The sequence below is a fragment of the Maniola hyperantus genome, chromosome 22 (assembly GCF_902806685.2).
Source record: "Maniola hyperantus chromosome 22, iAphHyp1.2, whole genome shotgun sequence".
Classification (NCBI taxonomy): Eukaryota; Metazoa; Arthropoda; class Insecta; order Lepidoptera; family Nymphalidae; genus Maniola; species Maniola hyperantus.
In genome coordinates, this window is record NC_048557.2 from 7,198,039 (window position 1) to 7,219,128 (window position 21,090).

Here is a 21,090-nt window from a genome sequence, read left to right on the forward strand (position 1 = left end):
GTGTCTATTATGGACTAACTGTGCGAACTTTGCTGCTTTGATTTGCTGCAGCATAGTTTTAAGAGTCCATCTCAAAGGTTTCATGTATCTAGTTATAAAATGTAAAGTTAAAGAAGAAGACAATTTTAGGGTTATCTAAAAAAAAAAAACTTTAATATCTTTACAAACATGTAGTTTTACAAGCTTTAGTGTAAGGCCCTGCCTCCTGAGGTAGTGTAAACTGTGTTTCAGGAGGCAGTGTCTTCCCATAATCATAATATTATTTATATTAAACATTGACAACCACTTACTTTTTGTGTGATAGGATAGGATTGTCGGATAAGTTAAAATTGTATATATAAATAGAATTGTAGAATAAGATAGAGTGCAATAAGGCTGACATACATAAATGTAAAAGCCTGTTAATAAAAGATTAAAAAAAAACTACTTACTTACTTAAAAACTAAAAACAACTAAGTAGGTACTTATAATTGCTAATAATATTTTTTTGTGTGCAGTGTGTGTGTGTGTGTGTGTGTGTGTGTGTGTGTATACGTGCGTGCGCGTGAAACTAATTTTAATTAATTATTATTTATATAGATTAGATACAAAATTAAATAGGTAAAAGTCAAGAATAGTCGAGAAAATTTTCTTCAAAGGAATAACCAATTAAGTTATTCCCTTAAGAAGAAAAATTCCTCGACACTCTCATAATAATTGTATTCCTTTAGCCAGGTTTTGACAAAGGTTTTTAAGTCTCTATTTGTCATGTCCTTCAATGTTCCTTTTTTTAGTAGATTGTAAAGGAAGGGAAGGATTGTAAAGGTATCTGCATATCTGCTTAATAAGTCATCCATCACCATCACTATAATGATTGACGGAATTAAAAAAATTATAAATTCCCAAATTGACGCTGCCAGGAATCCAATCCAGGAACTCCCACAAGTATAAAACCAGTGCGCTCACAGTACAAAAAAAAAATGTAATCGAATTTCCATATTGGCACTGCGTCTCTTGGCAGCCTGATGCGGGACAAACAAAAAATTATTCCCTGAAAACTCCGTAACTCCAATCCGACACCCACTTGAATATAAAGTGTCGCATAACATATCCGTCTACCAATGGAGGTATCTATTTTTGGGATTTATTCAGATTTATATGTTACTATGGCTTTTGCACGCGTATTCGTCCGCTTGAATTTAGATTTCAAAAAAATTCTAAAGGAGTTCATTGATTTCCTGTGATAAAAAGTACCTAGCCTATGTCCATCTCCGCGATGCAAGATATCTCTGTACCAAATGGATGGGCCGTGAAAAAATAACAGTCAGACAGCCTTTGCCTATGTTACTCTCCGTCTGTTAGGTACGACCTATATCTATCGGCACCTATACAAAATTTCATTGAGTTTCCAATCCAATTCAATCCATCAGCCTGTTTGCGTCCACTGCTGGACATAGGCCTTTCCAAGAGCGCGGCAAACACGGTCCTCCGCCTTCCTCATCATTGAGTTTGATTATTTAATATTCAAAATAGAAGCAAACTTCGTTGGTACAGAAGGTGCTGGGGTCCGTGCTAGGGTAACTTCTCTTAACATTATACAAAACAGCTCAGAGTTGTTACCGTTAAGACTTGGTTTTAAGATTTTACTTGAAAATTCTAGCATTTACCATAGCAACACATAATACCTATATCCCTAATTCATATTTTTATTAACTAGCTCATGTCCGCAACTTCGTCCCCCCGGACTACACACACTTTAAACCCCTATTTTACCCCCTTAAAGGTTGAATCTTCAAAAATCCTTTCTTAGCGCATGTCTACGTCATAATAGTTATCTGCGTGCCAAATTTTAGCATAGTAGTTTGAGTTTTGCGTTGATAGATCAGCCAGTCAGTCACCTTTTCCTTTTATACATTTAGATTAAGTACTAATTACACACAGTAGGTACTTTAATAGCAACAGATAATACATAAGTGTTATATCCAAATAACAGCAGGCTTGTGTGTAGCTAGTAGCTACATACGCGGCGGCGACCTCAAAGTGTGGCTCAAACCCTTTGATCTGCCATACGGATAGCTATGGGCTAGGTATACGGTAGGGATACCTATCGTAGACAGCCCTTCTATTTCGGTATACTGTCTTAGTGTTTGTTTGAAGTATAAATGTGCTTTATAGGATTAAAATGTGTGTCGATATGAAAGGGGTAGGTACCTACTTAGATAATTTAGGTACTGTAGGTAGGTAGAACCGGTGAAGGAAAATAGCGTAAGGAAACCTGCAAGCCTGAGTGTTATGAAGTCTGCCAATAAGCACTTGGCCAGCGTAGTGGACTCTTCTCATTTTGAGAGGCCATCCGTACTCAGTAGTAGGCTGGCAATGGGTTGAGATGATGATGATGATGATGACTTACTTTACATAATTTATGTACTTCACTAGATGATGCCCGCGACTTCGTACGCGTGGATTTAGGTTTTTAAAAATCCCGTGGGAACTCTTTGATTTCCCGGGAAAAAAAGTAGCCTATGTCACTCTCCAGGTCTTTAACTATACCCATGTAATAAATCACGTCAATCCATTGCTCCGTTGCGACGTGATTGGAGGACAAACCAACAAACAAAGCGAGGTAGTGATTATTTCCATCGATCAGTACCCCTCAGATCAGTATCACTACCCCTAGGTATTATAAATGCGAAAGTGTGTTTGTTTGTTGGTTTGTCCTTCAATCACGTCGCAGCGGAGCAACGGATTGACGTGATTTTTTTCATTGATATAGATAAGAGACATAGGCTATTTTATATCCCAGAAAATCAAAGAGTTTCCACGGGATTTTTAAAAACCAAATTCCACGCGGATGAAGTCGCGGGCATCATCTAGTCTACGATATTTTTCATGCACTAAAATTCGCGATAAACCTACACCGGTAACGGGAACAAAGCCCCGGATACATAAGCACTATGGGAACGGAACGGGCCGAAAGACCCTCAGATTGCAAACCTCGCCAAACACACGCAAAATAGCAATTAAACCTGCCTTCATTACATATCACCCTTTCAGCGGTTACACGTACGACTAAACACGGTGCGATACAACAACAGCCGAGCAAAATTCAATTTCACGTCATTAAAAGAGAATAAGTCCCGGTTTTTTTATATAGTTTACATACTTAAATATACAATACGGTAAAATTAACGGAACTTTTATATTATAATGACAGCGAAAACCAAATTAAGGTTTTAATTTTCACAACTACTTACATAACAGCCCAAAATCTATAAATAGGAGCCCTCTACGGATCTAAATATATAAAATGAAAAGACTGACTGATCTATCAACGCAGAGCTCAAACTACTGGATGGATCGGGCTGAAATTTCGCACGCAGATTATGACGTAGACATCCGCTAAGAAAGGATATAAGAAAATTCAACCCCTAAAGGAGTAAAATAGGGGTTTGAAACTTGTATAGTCCAAGCGGACGAAGTCGCGGGGATAAGCAAGTTGGAAAATAAATATTGTTTCGTTACAATGTTTAATGATTGGACAAAACATAAATTAATTTTTTTGAGTACCTACTTCAGATTGTACAGATATAGGTAGGGTAGGTACATGATAATCATAGAGTTACATCACTGATTATAACCCACTAAACGTTACCAATGCTTTTCATAATATAATGAATTAATCTCTCGATAATTCCTGTGATTTCGTCGATCAAAAAAAAAAATAGAAAAACTATAGGATACTTACATCATACAATCACCTCGAACCTAATATTATGTTCTATTTTATGGAACAGCATTCACATTACCACCACCGGGTTACAGGCGGTTTAAATTTTCATATCCCTAAGCTATACACTAATGACAAACCAATAACAAAACTAAAACCACACTAATGCCTAAATTACTCATTCGAATAATCAAACAAATATACAGTTCGGATGCACCGTGCTTGGGCGAACGAGGCGCACAAAGGGTTGGCGGGCAATAACGCATGAAACAGGATTATAAAACATGAAAATGTTCGTTAAGGTGACGCAGGACGCTCGACCGAAATTGGCAGCGCACGTGGGTAACATGTTTGCTTTTCACTTGACATTGTATGTGAAAGTTGAGAGGCACGATGATTTTCACCGAAATCAAGCGCGCGAAAAGGGTTCAGGAAAAGTATTTTTGAGAAAAAACTGCTGAATTTATGTTTGCAAAGTAAAATTATTTCAACTAATGAATAAATAAACTACGTCTAATGATAAATTGTTTTAGAATTTTCATATCCCTAATCTTATTTATTTACGCCCAAAGTTGTCATTAATTTAGTGTTAAAATAGGAATCTTTTGAGCCTCGTAACTTTTAAATCAATACTTTTTTCAATGTTTTATATATCAATAAACCTAGATAATGACGAGGTAAATCGATATAATTCTTAGTTTTGTGTGTACAATATCGAATATTGTTGTAATTTCCCTCCTACGTTTGTATGAAGAAAGCACCGAACTGAGTCCCCTTAAAGGGCGGTTTGAGCCCCTCAGTTACGCTACATGTAATTATAGCTGTTAATTTGCCTATATTTGGCCTATACGCGTACTTTAGGTGATAGATATGGGTATTTAACTAAGCTTTACATGGCTTTATATTAGGAAATATTAGGTGTGTATGAAATGAAAAGATTGTAATATTTATTTAATCTTGTAGTTTTAACACTACTTACATACAAAAGAAAAGTTTATATTTATACATGTAGAAAAAACTTATCACTAAAAAAAATATTTGCCGTCCAAATGGTCATTTATGGGCATTGTGCCCAATACAAATGCTGTATTTAACAAAGCTTTCATCAGCATCATAAATTATAATCAACACATTGCATCGCCAGCTCACTACTGAGAACGGGTCTCCTCTCTCCTCTCCTCATATGGTTTGACCCGAGTCTACCACGCTGGCCAAGTGTGGATTGGCAGACTTCACATACATTTGAGACCATTACCTTTGAACTCTCATGGCACATGGCATGCAGGTTTCCTCACAGTTTTCCTGCACCTTTAAACCAAGTGCTGATAGGTATTTAAACGCACCTACCTACCTACTTACTTAGCTCCGAAAAGTTCGAGGTGCGACATGCCTAGGATCGAACTCCCGACCTTCGAAACTACTAGGCTATATCGTCGCTTAGATAGATAGATAGATAGATTCTTTATTTTGCGTTTCACATGCATCCACTTACTTACAATAAGGACATGAGATATACATATGAGACCCTGTAAGGGTATAGCAAAAAAAATAGGTTATTATAATTATTAGATAATTCGCTTTTACACTTAATTCACTTAGATATGTAATATTTACAATATTCTTAAATTATAATAACAATATTAAAAGAACGAAACAGCAGTTGATTTGAATTTTTTAAATAACTTTAACTTGCTAATGCTTATGAGACAAGATGTAGACTGAGAAATGATAACCATACAAAATTAATATTTCATCATCTAGGAACATCCTCGGTAGTCGGCACACGGTGTAGATATTCCGGTAGACGGTAAAATAATGCGGTAAAAAGCGTCCGGGGGCGGAGCCGCGTTAGTGCCGCCCCGATGCGCGCTCCGCGTAAACAGCCCGCGTATAATTATACACACCACATGTACTAACTATACACTTATACACCACACATATCACATATAGAACCTGTATGCTGTAAGGCAGCGTTTCCCATTTGCCGGGTCGCGACCCAGTACCGGGCCATCAAAATAAAATCCCGACTCGCAACATTCCCGCATTGTTTTATAAATATTACCAAATATCGATAATATTATCTCTTTCTATAAAAATGAATCGCTGAATGTGATGTTGATCGCAAATCTCACACAGCTGAACAGCTGAACCGATTACGGTACGGGGATTGTTCTTACGTAGAGAAAAATTTAAAAAAAATCCTGAAAAAGAATCGACTGTTAGGCGGTACGAAGTTCGCCGGGGCACCTAATGGAACCAGCTTGGGAAGTGTTAAGTGGGTCACGAAGGGGCAATGTGAAAATTACCGGGCCATGGCAGAACAATGTTTGGGAAACACTGCTGTAAGGTATCGCCGCAAAATGACACCACAAGTTCTATTTTTGGGAAGATAAAATTGGCTGAAATAATATCTTCTCTTATCGCGTCGGTCCCTCAAAATTTTGAGTATCGTGGCTCCCTCGAGATATTAGGTAAGTATATCTTCACGATACTGCGCTATTTTTCCATGTATGAGTCCGTATGGAAGGTATTGAACTGCAGAAGGGTGTGTCGACCTCACGTCTCGGGCTTCGTCCGCGGGGTCTCTTACCTCCGATGTGTCCAGTGATCCACAGTTTCTCTATACCTACTACTTACTCGCATTTTTCCTTGCAAAGTGATCGAAGTGCACCTGCCGCAGACAGATGTTGGATAGCCGCATCTTTATTTTTTATATAAGTAGGTATTTATTTAAAATCGAGACGTTACCTAAATGCTTCGTCCAAGAAAAATAAAATATAAGAGTTTTAATTAGGTATTATGGCTAGCTTTTGCCTGTCACTTCATCCACGTCACACGAACTTAACCGAATCCTTTCATGAGAAACACACAAAAAACGGGCTGCATTGAGAACCACCTCCTTTTTGGAAGTCAGTTAAAAATAGTTTGCACCGGAAACGGGTGTTTGTCGCGGAAAATTAAAGACTTCTTACGGGATTTTAAAAAAACTAAATCCATGTGGACGAAGTTGTGAGCATTAACCAACATAAAATAAAAGCGCGAGCGAAGCGAGCGGTGACTTTTGATATATTTTCGAAAAATTTGTGAATTCTAGAATTAGTCATTTCAAAAATAATTTCTTATCATCTGGGATTTCGGGGAGGGGTGGAACCCCCGAAACCTTCCCCCCCCCCCCCCCCCTGGCTAGGGCCATGAGTAGGTACCTACCTAATAAGTATCTTAGGCAGAGCTTAGTACCTAAGATATCTTTAACGGAAACATCCAGTTAAAATATTCACTTTCAGAAAGCCATGAAAATGTATTGAAACATAATCCTCGTACCTATTAAAAATGCTGATCGCGTCGGTATCGGTTGCAAAACACCTGCGCGCTCGAGCGCCGCTTTCCCGCGCTTTCCTCAAAATGGCCGACGCGTGACTGGACTGCTAATAAATATTGTAGAGATAATAAAATCATAATACTAAACTTTTTTTTTAATGTAATAATTAGTAGTAAAGGTACCTACTAAGTACTTAGTTGATGATGCTCTCGCGACTTCGTCCACGTGGATATTTTTTTAATTTCGTGGGAACTATTACATTTTCCGGAATAAAAAGTATCCTATGTCCGAGATGCAAGCTATCCCTTTTTCAAATTTCGTCAAAATCGATTACCCATGTATCTAAACTTACCTACCTAATTTTTCAAAATTTTGGTAGGTACCTGTGCGTTAGGCTCAGTCTAAGGCTAACTTTTAATCAAATAAAAAAATTAAAAACCAGCCAAGTGCGAGTCAGACTCGCACACCGAGGGTTCCGTACTGCAATCGAATTTTTTCGACATTTTGCACGATAAATCAAAAACTATTATGCATAAAAATAAATAAAATTCTGTTTGAGAATGTACTTACAGGTAAAACCCTTAGGTAGGTATACCTATATTATAATACCCAACTTGGTATAGTAATCTTACTTTAAAAGTTGAAAATCCTACTTTTATTATTTGTTCATGAACACATTTTTTTTTGTGCTGTACTTAACCATAAATTCAGTTTTCGGATTTTTTCATTTACCTACTTGTGCTATAAGACCTAACTACCAAATTTCATGATTCTTGGTCAACGGGAAGTACCCTATAGGTTTTCTTGACAGACACGACGGACAGACAGACAGACAACGAAGTGATACTATAAGAGTTCATTTTTCCTTTTAAGGTACGGAACCCTAAAAATCAAGTAGGTACTTACTTATTAATAGGTATACTTACTTACAATTTTCTCCATAGGTAGGTAAATACTTAGGTAGATCTGCTGAATAAGGAACAAAACATAACTCCCTGAAGGGAAGGCTCGAGGGAATCGATGAATGAAATCGGTGCCTACCGCCTATACTTAGGTATACCTATAGGAGAAATACCTATACCTTCCTACGCGGTGACATGTTTTCGATAGGTAGCATCACCACATTGTTTATTGCTTAGCAGCCATCTTCTTTATACTTTTTTTTTTAAGAATATTAGCCATATTAAATAGCACTTTGAAAAGATAAGTAACTAACAAGAGTTTTTTTTCATTCATTGCGAGATAGCGCTTGACTACAATCATCAGTAGGTACCCTTATTATAAAAGCGAAAGTGTGTTTGTTTGTTGGTTTGTTGGCTTGTCCTTCAATTACGTCGCAACGGAGCTACGGATCGACGTGATTTTTCGCGTGGGTACCTACCTATAGTTTAAGACCTGGAGAGTGACATGGGCTACTTTTTGTCCCGGAAAATCAAAGAGTTCCCACGGGATTTATTAAGAACCAAAATCTACGCGTACGAAGTCGCGGGCATCAGCTGGTAGTGGTACATTCAATATTTTCCTATTCCAATACTTCTTTCATAATATTATCATACTTAGGTATCTACCTATCAAATACTTATTTTCCTTTCCAACGAGGAAAAGATGGCAGCTAAGTAGGTAGTAAACAAAGAGTTGCCTTATCGCAAAAATGTCGGCGTGTCATGTATTTCCTACGTTTCTCTTCCCTGGTAAAGGAACTTGTGTTTTGTACCCTTTGTACCCTTTATGACAGTGTTTAGGTACAGAGAGCCTAGGTACCGTATCTAATGTATTGTAGTAGGTAATAATATCCTGTTCGGTGTTCCTAAATATACTAATACTTACGAATCTAAATATATAAATCGAAAAGGTAGATGACTGACTGACTGATCTATCAACGCACAGCTCAAACTACTGGACGGATCAGGCTGAAATTTGGCATGTAGATAACTATTATGACGTAGGCATCCGCTAAGAAAGGATTTTTGAAAATTCAACCCCTAAGGGGGTAAAATAGGGGTTTGAAATTTGAGTAGGTACCTAGTCCACGCGGATGAAGACCTTTTACAAAGCGAAAGTGTGTCTGTCTGTCTGCTAGTTGTTCAAGGCCCATCCTAGACTATCTTTTATCCGGGAAAATAAAAGAGTTGTCCCGGGACTTTCAAAAACCTAAATCCACGCGGATGAACTTACGGGTATCATCTACTTATTAATATCTACTTATTATGAAGCAAAGTCCTTCCGCTGAGTTTGACTGTTTGTACGCAGTTATCTCAGAAACTACTGTAGTGATTTGCATTCGACTTTCACCAATAGATAGACTGATTTTGTGTGAAGGAAAAACTAATAGCACGGTAAGTAAGTAGGCTATCTATCGAACAACTCAATTCTCTGGAAACAGCAAGTTTTGCCCCTCCTCTGTAAAGTTGCTAATTTTGACTTTCGTGGAACCTAAACCTAAACGACGATTTGTGGAAATGTATTATGGTACCTAGGTACCTACCTAAATATTAAAAACAAATATTTTCCGCGAGCGCGAGTAGGTAGGTACGTATTTTCCACGGTCCCAACTAATTTTGAGTGCCGTCAAAAATAGACACATCTATTATCTGATACAGATCTCAGTACATGCCTTCATGAAACATTAATGTTTTCCCGGGACGCCTGACAGATGGGCTCCTGATACACCGAATGTCGTTTTACCATCACCATATAAAATGTCACACGAAAATCAACCTTATGTCCTCGGTCTAACGGTGTAACAACTCCGGGACAAGTGATCTAGAAATGGGGATTTTGTTTCGAGGTGTCATATTCGTTCGCGATGAGAAGTGGGTGGGCTGATAATTAAGAAATGAACCTACATCGTGTAACATTACTAACGCTAAAAAAAAATTGGTAGGTAATTCAAAACGTTTTTTTTTTCAATTTCACTGTAAATTAATTAAAATCAGATAAAGATAAGTAATAAAAATGCTAACTTTTAAACCACTATCTAGGTACTCTAAATTAGTTAAAATCCATATGTACCTACTACCTATACTTCTTTATTAAAATCCACTTCTACAACCTCCACATCTACAATCTACTTCCATACAAAAATTATATCTACCTAAGTATAAAATTAATCCAAAAGTGGCCTATTTGTTTATTTCTTCTTTACGCCTCAACTCAACAGATTTTTACGAAATATATATAACACAGTCATCTAAAAAAATTTTAAACAAGAAATATTTTTCTCTGTATTTATAAAAAAGTTACCACTTACTTACTGACAAAATCTATTGCAATACTAAGGTAGATATAAATAAGAAAGAAAATACGAATAGTTATAAAAAATATAGGAGTCTGCAACTCACAAGTAAAAAAATATAGGTATTTAAATGCCGTAGTCCTGAAGGATAAAGTAAAGTAGGTAAGCTCTACACTCTACAGCTGGATTGCGAAAACACTCCACTCGTTTCTAGGGCCCTACCTACTACGTTAACTTTACGACTCGGGGAAATACTGCTTTCTTATGAAAATTGCATTATTGAAACAAAACTCCTAGGTGCGACTTGAGAGCGACTCAGATCTTTTTCGGGCGGAAGTGACGTCGTTGAAAATGGCCGCCTAACTAAACAGCTGTTTTGAGGTCGCCAACTTTAATTAAAATGTGTTCAAGAATAAATATTAGTATTTTCAATTTTCAACGTAAGATAACTATACCAAGTGGGGTATCATATGAAAGAGCTTTACTTGTTCATTCTAAAACAGATTTTTATTAATTTTTATGCATACTTAATAGTTTTGGATTTATCGTACAAAATGTCGAAAAAGTACGACTGTAATATGGAACCGTCGGTGCGCGAGTCTGACTCGCACTTTTTTTTCTAACCCCCGACGCAAACTCTGTCTGTCTGTGCGCCTGTGTGTTCATCAACAGGAAATGAATGATGATGAATGATGAAATGATGCTTTTATTCGAAGGCGTGTTTAATAATTAAAGAGTCGAGACCGTTAGCTATAGACGTAAGTAGGCCTACATTGTACATGGAGGCAATTTTTTTTTTAGAATAGAATAGAATAGAATGTTTTTCATGTAAAATATTCATGTAAACTTTTTACAAGTAAGTATTTATGAATAGTCAGGTAGTTATAATTTACCACTGGTTCGGAATGCCGTTCGTACCGAGAAGAACCAGCAAGAAACTCGGCAGTTGCTCTTTTTAATTTTTCAATTTACAATGTTATTATACCGTACTATACAAGCTAATTTACATATCATGTAAATAAAAGTAATTATCTTCTTAATTATACTTGTAGCTTAGGAAGTCTCTTTAATAGAGACAGACAAAAAATATTCTATTATTATATACTAGTTACTATAATATAATTAATATTAATTTTAAATATGCGTAGCCGAGGTATCTATGTCTATATTTTGACGACCTCCCTGGCGCAGTGTTGAGCGCTGTGGTCTTAATAGTGGGAGGTCCCGGGTTGGATTCCTGGCAGGGGTTTGGAATTTTATAATTTCTAAATTTCTGGTCTGGTCTGGTGGGAGGCTTCGGCCGTGGCTAGTTACCACCCTACCGGCAAAGCCGTGCCGCCAAGCGATTTAGCGTTCCGGTACGATGCCGTGTAGAAACCAAAGGGGTATGGGTTAAATAAAAACTGCCATACCCCTTCCAGGTTAGCCCGCTATCATCTTAGACTGCATCATCACTTACCACCAGGTGAGATTGCAGTCAAGGGCTAACTTGTATCTGAATAAAAAAATAAAAAATAAAAAATTATCACATCGTAGTAAAAAATCATTTTGAAATGTCATCGTTCTTGAGATAAAGTAAACTCTTGTCGTTGCGTGCGTAGCGGCAGTAGAGCTTACTCGTAGTACTTCGACCATTGCCAACGGCGTTACTACGGGAACTCTCAAGAAATGAAATCTAGTTAGATAGGTTAGGTAGACCTATTGCATAAAAAACTGTTAAAAAAGTTGTACTGTTTAATCAATTTACCCTTAATTTATGGTGTGCCCTGTCAAAAAATGTATGAAAACTTTAATCGAAAAAAAGGAGAGAAAACAGTTTAAATCATTTAAATTTTACGCAAAATTTCATAAAAAAGTAATAAAATAAGACAATAAAAATTCCTTTGAATTTTATAAACTTACAGGGGAAAACATATCAAGCAAGCAATTTTAAGCTCGAAGTTAATTTTTCATATTTTTTTGTGAATTATTTACCTCACTACCAAAGAAATTCCAGTTTATATTCAACATTACCTCAGTTAGCTATCAGTTTAACAATCATCAGAGAAATTATAATATAGTATGTACCTATACAAGTTCAAAAACTTTACTTTGAAAAAATACCAATGTCACAAATTGAAAACTGATTAAAGAAGTCCCCTTAAAAACGAACTCGCAAAACCATTATTGGGCATACATTTTTGAGCGATAACGCTATCGTAGGCAGGGTTACGTGGTAGGCCGGGCCGTTATCGTCTCCTTCCGCATGAACGCCCCCGTTACGGTCCCCCCGTCCCCTGGCCTCACCACCGCGCTCTCCCCTGCCACCCTGGCCTCGTCGACGCATCTTGACACTTGAGTTAAATTTATTCACTAAAAGATAGTAAACTTGTCATGTTTGCTAACCTATGAGACAACTTTGTATAGGGGTTTTATTAAAATAGTGTTAAATACAAGAGTCATGGTATTCATCAGCCCATCACCGGTTCACTACTTAGCACTGGTCTTCTCTCAGAATGAGAAGAGTTTAGTCCATAACCCACCTGGCCAAGTGCGAATCGTGACATAATCACATGACACAGTGTGTATTAAAATTGCTATTTTCAAATAAGCTCCAACGTTACTACAAAATACTCATTAAATAAATATTTAATAGGTAGGTATAAAAACCCCACAACAGATTTCTGAAAATATTTTTTAAATCTTTTATTCAAAGGCTTTGTGTCAACCTTTCTAAAAAGTTGTACAGGTACCTACCTACCTACCTTAACATTACCACGATTATCTAAAAGTTATATTTATTAAAAAAACAGATTGCAATTATCAGGAGTGTTCGCGCGCACTACATTCCCCTGTCTGCCTCTGCATCCCGCGAGTCCTCGGCGGATTACGTAAGCGAACACGCCGCAAAATAACTCACTAAAAAGTAAAACAATATATCTACCTACCCATACATCATAACAGAAATAATAAAAAAATAAACAATCAATAAAATAACAGAAACAACAAAAAAATAACAAAACAACAAAACCTACCTACCTACCTGCCAAACTGTGAAACTGTGAACTGTGAAATGATTCTAGGTCAACGGAAAGTAGGCCTGAAGGTTTCTTGACAGACACGACCGACAGACATACAGACAGACAACGAAGTGATCTTATAAGGGTTTCTTTTTTCCTTTTGAGGTACGGAACCTTAAAAACAACAATTATATTTACAAAAATATTATATAAGTTACTTAATAGATCTGCCCGTACTCGCAAACTATGAGTGCCCAGTGGTTCGAGTCCAGACTTCCGGCCACGCACCTCTAACTTTTCTGCTTTAACTTTTCTGAATATGTACTTACTTTTATTAAGATACTTATCAATAGGTGGGTACTTTAACAGTGAAGAAAAATATCGTAAGAGCTGCCTGATGTATGAAGTCTGTCTATCCGCACCTGGCCATCCAACGTTGATCGTGGTGAACTATGTATTTTGATAGAAGACCTGTGCCGTGCCGATCAGTAATGGGTTGAGATGATCAAACATACCAACATGTACCTACCTAGGCGTAGGTTGCTCTATCAGAACTACGAATTTCAGAACTTCTCAAACTAATAAAGCAAAACCAAGATTAAAATCGCAAAGTCGAATAAATCCAGTTATCCCAGCGTTATCGAGGCTGTTTGGGGAATTAATTATTACTTGTTCACTCCGCCGCCGCCAAGTTTCCCCTTCCCGGAACTGTTTCAAATTCTTAGACATTACAAAGTAGATAAAGATTTGAGCTCACACAACGCGCGTCACAACGTGTTCAACATGGGCGTGAAGAACAAGTACTTATTCTCCTTGAGCTACGTATGACTGAGATTCATCATCATCAAGACGTCCACTGCTAGATGTGCCTAGATCTCTTGCATGGACTCCCTCAAGCGACGGTGTTGAATCTAGCCGCTCCTTGCGACTCGTTTGATGTCGTCTGTCCACCTAGCGGAGGGCCTTCCAACGCTGCGCTTTCCGGTGCGAGATCGCCATTCTAGCACCTTGGGAATCGAACTATGTGCCCTGCCCAATGCCATTTAGCTTCGCAACCACCTGAACTATGTCGATTACTCTGGGTTCTCCTACGGTTAAGGATTGCCAAGTCCTAAAATAACTCAGACTCAGCGCTATATTAGGCCAGACATTTTGCCCTAAAAGCGTAAGTATATATCTTCTTAATTAACCAAAGATACTTTTCTAAAGTCAGACATATGTTTTTACAGCTAGACATAACTTTTACAACAACAAAAAAAACTACGGCCTATATCTATCATAGTATAGATTATCTGCCTAGAAGATATCTCTTTATAAGGTGAAAGGGAAAATAGAAGCCGCATTCCATACAGCCACATCTAGGCGAATAGGGAGTGACGAAAGTTCCAAATTTTTGCACAAGTAGGTAGGTCTGTAGTCTGTAATGTGTTTACAAGTTCAAACTATGGCACATACCAACGTAGAAGCCGCGCTGCTAAAATATAAGCAACTAATCAACAACACGTACGCGCGCTTTCAGTGTGCCGCACCTATAGCTGTCGCTACCGGCGCGCTTTGTGTCTCTTAAACCCTTCAAGCCTTACGTAATTGGATTAAAGATTTTGGTACTGTAAATGAAAGATTTAATATTGAGTAAGTAGAAATATTACTTATTTCAAAACCATTTCTAAAGAAAAGTGTGAGTAAAAGTGTATTAGGGCGTCTATTCAAGGATATTTCTGCCAGCGTAGCGAAGCAGTGGGTATAAATAGTCAATTTAACGCAATGCGGCGCCTAACTACGAAACGTTCGTTGACCTCTAGCATCAGTCAGATGTTTTATTTGCAATACATTGCGAACTTTTACAAAATTCATTTTTTTTAAATTGTATTTTTTGGGTTTCAGTAATTATTATCAGTGCTATGCTATGAACTATCACCTGCCTTCGTTTTTCTACATATTATATCCTGTAGGTATATTTTAGTATTATATCACTAATTTTCAGGTGAAGAGCAACTAGAGGGTTTAGAAGGTCTCCACTCTGACGAGACGGGATCAGGCGATAACTCAAACGCGGGCTCGAGCGGCGCCGACGAGGACGCCGCGAGGATGAGGCTCAAGAGAAAGCTGCAGCGGAACCGGACCAGCTTCACCAACGAGCAGATAGATAGCCTTGAAAGAGGTAGGGTATATTAGGGCTCCGTTTAACTGAGTTAACCGGGTGTAAGGGTGATTTTCGTATGGCATTTTATATGGCGGTAGTACACGAAGGGTTCCGTACCATCGTACATCGTACATGAAATAACACTTATTTTTTTTTTAATTTTCATGGCAGCCATTTTAAATTTTTTATCATTTTGTTATAGTAGCAAAAGAAATACACATTCTCCGAAAATTCAACTCTCTACCTATTACAATTAACGAGATACAGCCCGCTGACGGAAAATGGAGGCTTAGTGATAGGGTCCCGTTGGCACCTTTCGTACCCGAAACCCTAAAGACTAAAGTTACTAAATACCCTAAAGTTACTTCAATATTTTCTAATTCTACAGAATTCGAGCGGACGCATTATCCAGATGTTTTCGCGAGGGAGCGACTTGCCGCTAAGATAGGCCTTCCCGAAGCTAGGATACAGGTAAGCTGTACTCTTTTTATATTACCTACCTATTTCATGTCTTATGCAGAATGTAGATAAAAGTAGATTATATTATTGTTTTTAAAAATGATAAGTATGTACAAAGAAAAATATCTGGATGAAAAATTTCGATTTAATTTTTAACTGAAATTTAAGCCTTCAGCTTAGTGTTAGAAAGCCATGGGCTGATTTCAATATTATTAGATGTAGGTGCTTATAAAGATTGTGTTTATGGCTAAGGTGGATGGATCAAATAAATTATAAGTACCTATTTTGATTTGTGTTAAAATTGCTATTTACCGAAAATATTTTTCTGAAAAAAATATCTTCTAAATATCAAAATAGAAAACTCAGTACGTACCTACCTACCTACTTCACATTGATAACGCTAAGCGCGCGCGTCGTGTTAACCTGACCCGACCTTAAGGTGTGGTTCTCGAATCGGCGGGCGAAGTGGCGTCGCGAGGAGAAGATCCGCAGCCAGCGCCGCAGCCCCGACTGCTTCTCGAGCACGCAGCCCGCGCACGGGCACGGGCACGCCGCGCACGGGCACGGGGCCGCGCACGGGCACGTGCACGCGCCGCCTGCGCTTCCCGCGCCTCCCGTGCCGCAGCACGCGCAGCATGCCCCGTACCAGCCGCCGCTCAACGTCGATACTTACAGGTAAACTTCAGAAACATCAGCTCCGTTGCAAGTAAATTTACTGACGATAGGCTGTACCTTGACATATATCTATACGTTCAATCACCTACCACTTTTGTGTTTTGCCACAACCCTTGAATGAGCTACAGCACAAGCTTCATAGAGCTAGATAATATACCTAAGTTGGGCACGAGTACGGGACCGTGAATGCACAGCATGCGTCGTAAGCGCATTTGATTCATGCTTATAAGTTGGGCACGAGTACGGGACCGTGAATGCACAGCATGCGTCGTAAGCGCATTTGATTCATGCTTATAAGTTGGGCACGAGTACGGGACCGTGAATGCACAGCATGCGTCGTAAGCGCATTTGATTCATGCTTATAAGTTGGGCACGAGTACGGGACCGTGAATGCACAGCATGCGTCGTAAGCGCATTTGATTCATGCTTATATCCTCCATACTCATACTAAACTAATACCTATACTAATACTAATATACACTAATCCATACTAATATTATAAATGCGAAAGTATGTCTGTCTGCTAGCCTTTCACGGCCCATCCGTTCAACCGATTTTGACGAAATTTGATAGATAGGTAGGTACCTATCTGTATCAAATTTCGTACCTATGGCTCGCATCCCGGGGAAGGAAATAGCCTACTTTTAATCCTGGAAAATCAGAGAGTTCCCACGGGATTTTTAAAAACCTAAATCCACGCGGACGAAGTCGCGTGCATCATCTAGTTAGCTATATTCACATTATTTTGATTAGTAATCAAGGTCATAAGGCACCTTAATTTTATCTAGATTTTCGACATAGGTATCTTGTAAGTTGTAAGGACTCTCGCTATCTAGGTACGCTCGATTCAAGCAACCTTCTGACATTTTCTTCTATTGTTAACCTAGTAGAGTCTTATAAGAACCTCCAACATCGTGCCTGAACTTGTAACCTTGAAGTACCTTTCCTTTCGAAGTAATTTAAAGACACTTCCATTTAAACTAGCTTATGCTTGCGACTTCATCCGCGTGGATTACACAAATTTCAAACCCCTATTTCACCCCCTTAGGGGTTGAATTTTCAAAAATCCTTTCTTAGCGGATGCCTACGTCATAATAGCTATCTGCATGCCAAATTTCAGCCCAGTCCGTCCAGTGGTTTGACTGTTTGAGCTGTGCGTTGATAGATCAGTCAGTCAGTCACCTTTTCCTTTTATATATTTAGATTACTTAGTGTATACCTCAGTAAGATTTTAAGTTTTTTTTTTTTTTTTAGAATATTAGCCATGTTAAATGACTAATATTGCCCTTTCCTCTCCAATTGAGCGTCAGGCTTGTGCTAGGAGTAGGTAGGTACGACAATAGTGCAACGGGCGGGGTTTGAACCGTCGACCTTTCGGTTTTCAGTCCACTCCTATACCGGTTGAGCTATTGAGGCTAAAATTGTACTTATATTTCCAGTCCGCTCACTCCCATGGGCTACAGCGCGAGCGGCATGGTGGGAGACACGGCGGTCTGCGAGGGCGGCGACTCGGACTTGTGCAAGGGCGGCTTCCTCGGCTACCCGCGCTACGAGCTGCCCTACCGCCAGCCGCACCCCTACGCCAACCACGGCTACCAGCACGAAGCCGCATCGCCTCCACCGGGCAAGTATTAATCAACAGAAAGTATCTAATGGCTGGGATCTCAAGGCGCTAGAATAGGGACCTCGCAACGGAAAGCGCAGCGTTGGTAGACCACCACTAGGTGCACAGACGACATCAAATTAGTCACAGGGAGCCACTGGATTCAGGCGGCGCAAGACCGTGGCAGCAATGGACGTCTATCGGTTGATAATGATCTGATAGCTGAAGTCCTGACTCCGTCTGGTCGGTCTTAGATCTAACGTGGTCGTACCTATTACAAAAGGCTCTTTTAGTTCTAAGTTTTTACGTGATCGTATTTCCCTATGCATCCCTAGTTCTTAGATCTAACGTGGTCGTATTACACAAGGCACTCCTAGTTCTCTAGTTCTTAGATCTAACGTGATCGTATTTCACAAGGCATCACCAATTCAGAGTTAACTTGACCATTTTACAGCATTAGGAGTGGGTGATTCAAAACGTAACTAACTACCTCTATAATATTATAGTTATTGAATCTAGAGCATCCATAGTTCTTAGATTTAATGTGGTTGTTCATATGACCACTCTAGTTTTTAGATTGACGTCAAACGTGATAATATTGCACAAGGCTATTTCTTATCCCGTTTGATTTTATTTTCTGCTAAAAATAGACGCCTACTGCGATGTAATCACTTTACTACTCACCTATGCTAAGACTTACTCTTACGTATTGTTATTTTTAGAACTCGGCGGTCTCCTGGGCGCAGGCGTGTCGGTCCCCCTGGCGGTCCCCGGGCAGGACTCCCAGCAGTACTGGTCGCGTCTCCAGTGACCCTGGTGGCACTAGGCGCCATACATTATACCTACACCGCTTCGACCGAACTACCCGCCAAAAATGATCAAATAATTACGTGATTGTATTATTTTCTGTCAAGGCAAAAATGTACCTAGTGCCGTCATAACTATAAATAACCAGTCAGATAGAGTACGCGACAGGTTGAGATGCCAATCGGGATGGGGACGCCCCGCATACCCACACAGCCCCCGCGCTGACCCGGTGTGGGATAGCGCAAGTGACGTGCGGGTGTGCGGAGCGTCCCCCGCCTCATACCCCAATTGCCATCTCGCGATCTATACAAATACTGCGGACACGTTGGATTCAAAGGAAATAGATCACCACGCGACACCCATGACACACACTTGGGCTTTCTTCAATAAAGATTGAGAATAATACCGAGAGGAAATCTACACTGGAATTCATATCAAGATGAGGGGCTTCAGGAGACCATTTGTCATATTCAACATTTATGCAATGCATTAAGATTGAATATGACATATGTGGTCTGAATGGTCCCCAAAAGAACCCGCAATCTTTTCTCTGAATTCCAGTGTATTTTTTTTTGGATGCAGTGCGTAATTTAATATCTAGGCAGAATGGTAAATTTTTTTCTACCTCGAAGAAAGCAACTGTATTCAGTTTTTTTAAATTGCTATGATTCAACTTGATGAGTTCAAGTTGCTAAACGTCCCAAGTTATTTGTAATTTTTTTGATAGACTTCACAGACACTAAACCGGTCAGTAATTAAGACAACCTAATAATTAGAAACATACTTAATATATTATAGAACCGTATAGTATAAAGAATGAACATATCGACATATCCAATGCCACAAACAGGAACGCGAGCACAAAATGAAGGCTCAAATGTAATTATTGTAAATTAGATTATTTCATTCAATTAGATACTGCAAAGATAGTGAAACCTGTTTAACTGGGATCTCAATTATTTATAGAGGTTTTTCATTTACAGTTTCCCAAAGGTCAACATGACAGTTGTCTTAGTTAATGAGGGTACCATTATGAGAGGTCGAAGTGTACATTTATCATATAAAGAGGTTGAAATTTTAATACACACATATGTAATAGAAAAGCATATTGTATTATGTTACACGTTTATGTGTTGTTGTGTTATATAATATACTAGCTGATCCCCGCGGCTTCGCCCGCGTGGATTTAGGTTTTTAAAGATACCGTATAGCCTATGACACTCAGGAATAATGTAGCTTTCTACTGGTGAAAGAATTTTTAAAATCGGTTCAGTAGTTCCAAAGATTACCCCCTACAAACAAACTTAACGACATTACCTCTTTATATAATAGTATAGATATAATTCATTTTTGTCTCACTTATGCGGGTTATTGAGCTATGAAGTCCCAATTACAGAGGTAAACATCGAAAAAATCTGTAAAATCTAATCTGAGTTAACAAGGTCTCAAAATTCACAGTAACAGAGGTATTTCAATGCAAAAGTGTCGGGACCTTATTCTACTTATCAATACTAGAGGTTTCTTACACATCCCGGGCCCAGTTAAATAGGTTTAATTGTATTTATTTAATGTACATTAGATTAGGTTATAGGTAAACGGAATTTAGTTTACCTATTTGTTCATGGTTACAACCACATGTTTTACAGGACAGGGCTGTCAAAAACCCAATAAATATTTATCTTTATACAATTTTATTTTCGATAAATAGTGTGGTTTTCTAGATAACACTATTAAAATGGTAGTTAGTACTTACTATTTAAAATCACTTTTTTTAAGATTAATAAGTAGATAAATTACAATCAGTTGTATTATTCTGCTTTATACATATATTATTCTTATAATTTACTGTTCATGTATTTTAGGTAGGTCTCGGTAAACCTGCATCCTATCATATGAATTATATTGAATGAAATAATGTAATCATAACATTAAGTATAATGTATGAAAGTGTTATAAATAGGTGTTACATTATATTTTATATTATTCATTTTGTAGTGTTAGTTAAGCTAGATATAAGTGAATTTATGTATATTTGTTGTAAATGTTTCTAAATTAAATTAAGTACAAAACGCTTCACACAGTGAAAGATCATGACAGTGAATATAAATCTATCCTTCTCATATTTTTGCTTCTATTCAGTTTTG

The 21,090-nt window shown here is 38.3% G+C and overlaps 1 protein-coding gene across 3 annotated transcripts in view; it reads left to right on the forward strand.

Annotated features, from left to right (window-relative positions):
- LOC117993029 (paired box protein Pax-6-like) overlaps positions 1–20,814 on the forward strand; it is a 63,524-nt gene extending 42,710 nt beyond the window's left edge. For all 3 annotated transcript variants that reach the window (XM_069506241.1, XM_034980780.2, XM_069506242.1), the window contains exons 6-10: positions 15,244–15,420; positions 15,791–15,873; positions 16,301–16,536; positions 17,976–18,160; positions 18,862–20,814. In XM_069506241.1, coding sequence (XP_069362342.1) covers positions 15,244–15,420; positions 15,791–15,873; positions 16,301–16,536; positions 17,976–18,160; positions 18,862–18,950 — 770 coding nt within the window. In that variant the 3' untranslated portion in view covers positions 18,951–20,814. The remainder of the gene's footprint in view (positions 1–15,243; positions 15,421–15,790; positions 15,874–16,300; positions 16,537–17,975; positions 18,161–18,861) is intronic.
- The last annotated feature ends 276 nt before the right edge of the window (positions 20,815–21,090 follow it).